General features: G+C 45.0%; 1 protein-coding gene across 3 annotated transcripts in view; it reads left to right on the top strand.

Moving 5' to 3' along the window:
* Window positions 1–5075: 5075 nt before the first annotated feature.
* The window catches only part of FLNB (filamin B), a 120904-nt gene continuing 117364 nt past the window's right edge, over window positions 5076–8615 (top strand). For 2 of the 3 annotated variants that reach the window (XM_060239726.1, XM_060239725.1), the window contains exon 1: window positions 5077–5592. In XM_060239726.1, coding sequence (XP_060095709.1) covers window positions 5139–5592 — 454 coding nt within the window. In that variant the 5' untranslated portion in view covers window positions 5077–5138. Of the gene's footprint in view, window positions 5593–8615 lie in introns of all 3 variants that reach the window. The other variant, XM_060239724.1, reaches the window with a different exon arrangement.

Genomic DNA, 8615 nt, shown 5'->3' with positions numbered 1-8615 from the left:
AACAAAAAAGATAACTGCATGGTGCCGTCATGTGGATGTCAGAAGATGGTTTCACTGTGGAGGGATTCGGATTGCAATATGGCAGTCTGATCGATAATATCCGGAACAAAGATATTCAGAACAAAACCGGGTCAGTTAAACATGGACTCAACACACTGTGTGAACAGAGCCAAAGAGTAGTTGTCAATGGCATTTCATTTCAATGGAGAGAGGTGTCCAGTGGGGTGCCCGGTACTTTTCAATATTTTTGTAAATTATCTGGATGATGGTGTGAAGGGGCTACTCATTAAATTTGCAGATGACACCCACTTGAGAGGAGCAGTGAACACACCAGAAGACAGAGATAGAATTCAATGAGATCTGAACATGACGGAAAAGTGGGCAGAAGTGAACAAGATGCAATTTAACAAGGATAAGTGCCAAGTTCTACATCTGGGTAATAAAATGAGGAATGCACACATACTGGATGGGGGATACACTTCTGGGTAGCAGTGTGTTTGAACAAGATCTTGGGGTATGTGTGAACCATAAGTTAAATATGAGCAGCCAGCATGATGCAGAGACAAAAAGGGCTAACACAATCTTGGGGTATATCAACAGAGGCATAACATCAAAATTGAAAGTTGTCATAGTCCTGCTGTACACTGCATTGATCAGGCTGTGCCTGGAGTATTGTGCACAGTTCTGGAGGCCTCACTTCAAGAAAGATGTGAATCAGGTGCGGAGGAGAGAGATGAGGATTATTAGGGGCCTGGAAACCAAGCCCTATGAGGAAAGGCTGAGGACTTGGTAATGTTCAGTCTGAGGAAGAGGAGGTTGAGAGGGGACATGGTAGCTCTCTTTAAGTATATGAAGAGCTGTCTCTTAGAGGAGGGCAGGAAGCTCTTCCTGTTGGCAGGAAAGGATAGGACTTGTGATGATGGGTTTAAATTAAGGGTGGGAAGGTACCAGCTGGATATTAGGAATACCATTTTTACAGTAAGAGTTGTTCAGCAGTGGAATCAGCTACCAAGGGAGGTAGCTGGACAAACACTTGTCAGGGATGCTGTAGGCTGATCCTGCATTGAGCAGGGAGTTGGACTAGATGGCCTGTATGGCCCCTTCCAACTCTATGATTCTACAATTCTATCTAGCAACTCTAAGTCTGCATGCTGATCACCACAGCAATTATTAGTAGGGATTATTATAATTGTTTGAAAGAATAAAAGACTTTCCCCATGATTAACTATCTGCTCTTCCATTCCATTGCAGAGATTTATATGATCAATAAAACTCACACCTAAGTCTTAAACCCATTTCCCTAGACTTTAGGGATAATTAAAATGTTACATCATCTCCATGGCACGTCACTAGAGTGTGGTGAATCTCTTCAAATAACATAAAATACATAAATAAACAACACCGGAACCAGGGAGGAGGGCGATAACCATTATTGGAGGTATGCCATTGGTTCTGAATGTCCCATTTTTTACAAGCCACAGAATTTCCAGCAGGAAACTAAGACTAGGCTGAGCTAAACTTTTGCTACAGGGAGCTGACCAGAACTAAGCACAGGCTGGGATAGAGCAACATTAAAACTCAGTTGACTTAGATCCCTGATCTTGGAAGGATATAGGAAGTAGCATCTTCCTCTGCACATATGAAGGCCCTGGGCTACTAGGCACATTCTCTTCTGTCTGGTCTTCTTTGCATCCTCCTCTGTTCCTGCAGGAAACTGTAGTGGGGCTGCTGGCAGAAGGGACCACTTGGGGTCCTTATCCACCTGAACCTTCTGGCTCTTGACGGGAGCTGGTTGTGGGAGAAAGGGGTGTGTGTGTGCTCCTGGAGATCCTGAGACACAAAGAACTTGGGGACTCAATTACCCTTGTGGAGTTTCTTAACTCCTTCAAGGAGTCCTCACCCAATGAGGATAGACTGGGAAAGGCCCTGACACCATGGTTAGAGGAATGCTCCATAGTTTGTGAAGTATGGAGTCTAGTCGTTCCCTGTTCTGTTCTCCTGGGACTGATGCTTGCTAAAAGATATACTTTGTTCTATCTCTCCTCTCCACGGGGGACTCAAACCAGCAAACCATTTTCCAAAGCAGTGCTTCTTGCTGGTGAGCTACTGGAGATAACTTTTGTGAATGAAGTTCTCTTTATCCATTTTCCTCTCTCCTTGTCTAACTTTACAGACCTCTATCATGCTCCCCATTATGTTCTCCATAAGGGAGTTACATGATCCAGTGCTGAAGAATAAAAACGCTGGGTAAGTAGGCATTTAACTCCAAAACCAAGAGAGGTTTTAAATAACCAAGAGAGAAATTGGTGTAAACGGAAGAAATACTAAAAATGGAGGATTCATTAGGAAAGTATGGAATTTATCAAAATTACATAATTGGATGGTGTTGCTGAATGGAATGCCAAAGCAAATAGTTAGATTAGTGGGGCAGGTCATGCAGACGGTTAAAGGTGTATGGAAGTAAGGTATTATGTAAGGTGTCGAGCATCATCAATAAAACATCTTTAATGAGTTTTTCTTGAGTGTAAGTGAAAAGGATAAATAGGTTTAATTTGTAATGCAATAGTGAAAGTGAATGCATTAAATGGTGAATAGAGATAATGGAATTTGAATGTATATATAACAGTTAAAACACTGCCTTCGACTTCTGTTTTAATAATACTATTTTCTTTTGTGTGGTAACGGGCTTGTACACAATATATGAATTTAATAAACTATAAAAATGTTGAAAAAAAAGAATAAAAACGCATAGCTTAGGGATGATGGGTAGGGGTGGGGTAAAGGAGGAAGAAGAATAAGAAAAACATAGGGGAAGACAAAAACTGAAATGAGATGGCATATAAGGCCTTTTTACTTACAAGCAGTTTCTTTTAAGTTAACAGGACACTTCCGAGTAGATATAGATAGAATTGGACTGCACATGCAAGCAGGCAAACTTTCTGTAAATGTTTGTTGCATGTGGTAGTGATATCACAAGTTCTATCTAACTAGTGCAACCATGAACACTATGACCTTTATTTTATAATCTTTGTAGTTTCTGGGGGAAAATGCTTTATCAGAATGTGCTTCTGTTTTTTTACTAGGAGACTGTGTTATCTAATGCTACTTAGCATGAGAGCCAGTTTGGTGTAGTGGTTAACTATGCGGACTCTTATCTGGGAGAACCAGGATTTGAGTCCCCACTCCTCCACTTGCACCTGCTGGAATGGCCTTGGGTCAGCCATAGCTCTGGCAGAAGTTGTCCTTGAAAGGAAAGCTGTTGTGAGAATCCTCTGAGTCCCACCCACCTCACAGGCTGTCTGTTATGGGGGAGGAAGATAAAGGAGATTGAGCCGCCCTGAGACTTTGAGATTCTCTGAAGATCCAATATCTTCTTCTTCTTAATTGGCTTTTTCTTAGACTGGACTTATTTCTATGCTGCACAATTGTGTTTTCCTAAAGCTGGTTTTAGATTTTATCTTTATGGTGTGAGCTGCCTCAGGTATATTATTTTAAAACAGAGAATACAAAACACAAATTGCCATATGAAGCAAGATACCTGGGGCTTTTTACTGTTGGAAAAAAGGTCCCCTGAGGGGTGACATGACAGAGGTCTGCACAGTTATGCACAGTGTAAAGTATACAAAGATGATTTTTTGTTGGGGGGGGGAGGTTCACCCTATGAAGCTGACAATAGATCCAACACAGACCAAAGTATGACTTCACACAATGGATAGGTGACTTTTGGAAGTCACTACCAAATAAGATGGTGATGTTTACTGGCTGACATGGCTTTAAAAGATGGTTGGACATATCTGTTGTTCTGGTTCATTTCCTCTCCCCCACCCCACAGCCAGTTTGGTGTAGTGGTTAAGTGTGCAGACTCTTATCTGGGAGAACTGGGTTTGATTCCCCACTCCTCCACTTGCAGCTGCTGGAATGGCCTTGGGTTAGCCATTGCTCTGCCAGAGGTTGTCCTTGAAAGGGCAGCTGCTGGGAGAGCCCTCTCAGCCCTACCCACCTCACAGGGTGTCTGTTGTGGGGGAAGAAGATATAGGAGATTGTAAGATGCTCTGAGTCTCTGATTCAGAGAGAAGGGCAGGGTATAAATCTGCAATTCTTCTTCTTTTTATTGATTCTCTGGAAGTGCTGCAGAATGAAAATACCCAGTAGCAGCTATCTTACACCCCTCTGGCCAGCAGTTCATAGTCCTTTTTTCCCCTTAGTGTCCCTGATACCTGGGAAAAAACAGTTGCAGTTTCACAGGTGTGACTCACTTTTGATTAGGTTAGTGATTCTTAACACGAGCCATACTCTGCAACATGCAAATATTGAGGGGCATTCAGGACTGTTGAGGATAAAGAGATTTTAGGCAAGCCTTTCTCCCCACTTGCAACAGCTTCTGACAGCCAGTGCAGCAGAGCTGCTTATACTGCTCACCCCGCCCTGACAAATCCCCGATTTTATCTTTCTCCCCTAGGCCCTTACCAAAGAAACATACAGCAAATAGGAATCAACTGTCAAATTAAGGAAGCGGTTGATGGCCGTCAGGCACAGGAGTCTCATCAAATGCATGCCTCAGATGTCGGTATCGCAACATTTATCATAAAAAATATACTTATGTAAACAAGGTTGTCTTGTATGGAATGTTCTTTTTACGTTATAATTTTTACTTGTGTCTTGGGGCGGCATTAAACTATGTTGGTGCATATTTGGTAAACAACATTGGGGGGAAAAACAACTAGATTAAGTAGATGGAAGCAAAGAAAGTCTACCAGACCGGCTGAGGGTCCTCCACTGTGTCTGGCGTCTCCGACAGGGGGCAGCACATCCACTGCCCGGGTTGGGCAGCCTGCGGGGCCCCGCCTCTCATGGGGTATTTAACCTCTGTAGGAGAAGGTAGGCGTAATGGACGTTTCTCACAGAGCCTACCAGCAAGTACGCACGTGTGCAGTAGGTGGGCTGGGTGAGGTGCGTGGAGTTATGCTGGCGTTCTTACACTAACGGCGTTCTTCTCTTCCCCTGCAGATTCCCCGGCTTGTACTTGGCTGTGACCCAGCAGCAGCAGCAGGAGGGAACCAGCCAGCCTAGGCGGGCGGGTGGGTTGGTCGCTTTACCCGCTCATTATCGCCAGGAGAAGGCGGGGCGGCTGCCTCAGCATGAGCACGCAGGCGCGGGGCCAGACGTCTCTCAGTGAGTGGAGCGGAGGCGACGGCGGCAGCAGTCCCAGCGCGCAGCGAAGCGGATTGGAGTCAGTGAGGCGAGAACAGGAGCAGCCTCGTCCCTTGGGCCGGAGCGACGCCAAGCCGGACTCTGCAGCTATGCCGGTGACCGAGAAGGACCTGGCGGAGGATGCGCCCTGGAAACGGATCCAGCAGAACACTTTCACCCGCTGGTGCAACGAGCACCTCCGCTGCGTGAACAAGCGCATCGGCAACCTGCAGTACGACCTGAGCGATGGACTGCGGCTCATCGCCCTGCTGGAGGTGCTCAGTCAGAAGCGGATGTACCGCAAGTATCACCAGAGACCCACCTTCCGACAGATGCAGCTGGAGAACGTCTCGGTGGCGCTCGAGTTCCTGGACAAGGAGAACATCAAACTGGTCTCCATCGGTGGGTGAGCTTGGCGCGCTCTGTCTCCCCGCGCGGCTGGGCAGGGGCCGGGTGGAGCCGCGTCTCTTGGCGCGGGGGGTGGAGTGGGGTGGGCGGCTGGCAGTGGGAAGCCTCGACGCTCCTTTCCTTCCCAGTCTTAGGTGCTCTTCCTCGCCGGGTAGTATTTCGACGGGCTTGGCAAATCCTATTGCAGCGCAGCCGCACCTCAGGAGGCGCTTGGCTTTCTCTCTGGCTCCCCCAACGACGCTCTGTTATCCGTCACCTTCCTTTAGATGGGTGTGCTCTTCCCCGAACTGTGGCAGATGGTGCCCTGTGTTTTCTGTTTACTTTGTGGGTGTAGTTCGATGGAACATGGCCGGCTGAGCCGCTTTCTGGGGTGCAGGAGAGCCCCAGGGGGGCACGTGTTGAAGGGCTGGGTTGGGCGGTGAGGAGCTTAGGCTGGTGCACTTTGGGTGCTGATTGTTCCTTCTGAGCTGGCTTTGAAGCTGCTCGTTTTGTCTGCCAGTGAAGGTGGTCAGTAAATTGACTTAACTCCCATCTTAGTAGCAGCTAGTGGTGGTGGAAAGGCACTACTCTTGTGGGGAGGTTCCTTCCTTGAGAACAAGGAAAGCTCATGTTCTGGCTCTCTCCATGGGCCTGGTAATTAAGGTTGCCCACCCACTGGTCTCTGGTCTGCCTACTTGGTAACTGGTCCCAAATCAGATCATGGGAAAGTGAAGGAATGGCTGACTTTGCTCAGACAGGATTTCCTGAGATGCCTCCCTCCCAGCAGGTAGAGCCACTTCCTTTTGACTGCAGGGCTTGGGTTTCTGTGCTGAAGGTTTATGAAGGCTTTGCACTGTTAAAAGTCCAGTCTCTGATTCTGAGAGGAGCCTTTCAGTGCTTGTTCTGCACGGAAACGTGTGTGTGTGTGTGTGGGGCTAAGCTTAAAGAGCTAGGTGGGGCTGTGGTGGTAGCTTGTAGAGCTGAGCACAGCAACTCAAAGGACATCTGTCGGAAGAGCAGCCTGCCCTAGTTTTTTTTTGCAGTAGGAAGAACATGTAGATTAACTCAATAAATCAGGCTATATTGGGCTGTGTGTTTAATATGCATTGGCCACATATAAGGAGTGTGAATGGTAATTATCAGACTTTTGTCAATACTTCTAGCTAGCACTCACCTGGGTGTCGACTACAGTCTTTAATACTGTAAGCCAGATAGTATCTCTGGTGCTTATATTGATGTCTTAGGGTTTGACATTCAAGTAATGAACTTTCCAGATTAATTCATCTGAGAATTTTTTAAAACTTGTAAATATTGTGTGGCACACTATACTTGGAGACTCAAAAACTAATAATTTGTAATAGCTAGCACCCTGGTGGGCCAAGGAAAATAATCAAACAATATTCATCTATACCTAGCCTACTAGATCTTGTTAATTTCTTTTTTTAAAAACAGGAACGCAGTTCCAGCTGGTTTGGTGTCAGGGTGTGTGGCCTAATATGCAAATGAGTTATTGCTGACCTTTTTCTACCAAAAAAACTGAGTGTGACTATACTGGGTTTAATGAGTTTTCTCATAGCTGCTCCCCTGAACCAGAATGTTTGGAGCTTTCTGAACCTGACCTGGGCCATGGATAGTGATATGGCTTTCTCTGCTATGCCTCTGCATCCGCGCTTCACTAATACGTATATGAAGATAACAGGGCCAAAGGAAGATGGCACCAGAAGCCTTAAAAAGCCAAGACTGAAGTCAGTTTTAAAAATACTCAATATCTTTTTGTGATCTTAGTAGCTGTATATAAAGTACTACAAGTAACCTGAATGTAGGCACAGTAGCTCTACAGTTCTACCTTTGTCTGTTGAGTAGTTTCTCATTATGTTAACATGAGATGCAACTTAGCATGTTACACGTATAGGTAGATACTGGTCATGGAAACATAAAAGTAGTGTGAACAGTGTGATGATGATAGGAGGTAACCTCTGCTTTGCTTTATGGGACCACTCTTAGATGGTGTGATTCTAAGCCTATGAATCAACTGGACATTCCACTTGGGTAGCTTTTGCAAGGAAAGTTACAATCTGATACTTGTATAGTTTTTTGTACATCTGAGGATCTGCACAAGCTTCACCAGAGTTTAGCAAACACATTGGGTGCCTTGATGTTATGACTGTTCACATACCACAAAGAAGCATGGTTCTCAGAAGAGCCTGATTCTATTCATATTTATCTAGAAATAAGTTGATATTTCAGTGTGACTTACTCCCTCCTTTTAAGTGTCTTCCTTGGTATTTGCTTGCAGTACTTCGAAAACTTTAAAGCCCATCTAGTATCTCACTGCAAGGCAAAGAAGAAATTTGCCTCTAATACAATGATTCACAGTTTGGCACTCGTGGGCACCAGGGTGTCTGCCAGTGTGTTCTGGTGCCTGCTTGCGGACTCCTTCCATGTTCCCTCATTATCCCTTTGGAAGTGCCATTCTTCTTTGTCCTCCTCTGCTCCATTCACACTCCCTTTTTTTCTTCTGTCACTGCTTATGCTATTTTCATTTTCTCTGACCTGTTTTTCTTTTCTGTTGTTAACTCCTATCCCATTCTACACTCCAGACAGTTTTAGCCTTATTATCTGAAATTTCTTGGCCCCTGTAAAAAGATGAAATCTTCCATTCCCCTATTATTTTATTTAATTGAAATTTGCTTAAACATTTTTGGATAATTAGGGACCAAGATGACAACTGTTTTGTGGTGATGCCCACAGTCTTGGAGCTTGCAGATGTAAAAATGAAATGGGACTTGGAGAATAGGCTGAGGAAACATTGCACTATTGAGTATTTAAAAATCAGCAGATCTTGGTTTAGTCAGCGCTTGGGTAGATTGTACTGACTGTGTGTCATAAATTACTTGGAGCTTTCCAAGGGGGTATAAGTACAACAAATAGTCTGTAAATGAAGATGGTGTGAGGTTTCTTAATAGAGAGCCATCTTAGCCAAGAACTTGCTGTGTTCCCAAAATCTGCTGCCAAATAGTAGCATAGAACTGGTGTGT

This window comes from Heteronotia binoei, chromosome 5, assembly GCF_032191835.1.
Source record: "Heteronotia binoei isolate CCM8104 ecotype False Entrance Well chromosome 5, APGP_CSIRO_Hbin_v1, whole genome shotgun sequence".
NCBI classification, from domain to species: domain Eukaryota; kingdom Metazoa; phylum Chordata; class Lepidosauria; order Squamata; family Gekkonidae; genus Heteronotia; species Heteronotia binoei.
The sequence above is the reverse complement of the archived record's forward strand: the minus strand, read 5'-3'. Positions and strand labels throughout refer to the sequence as shown.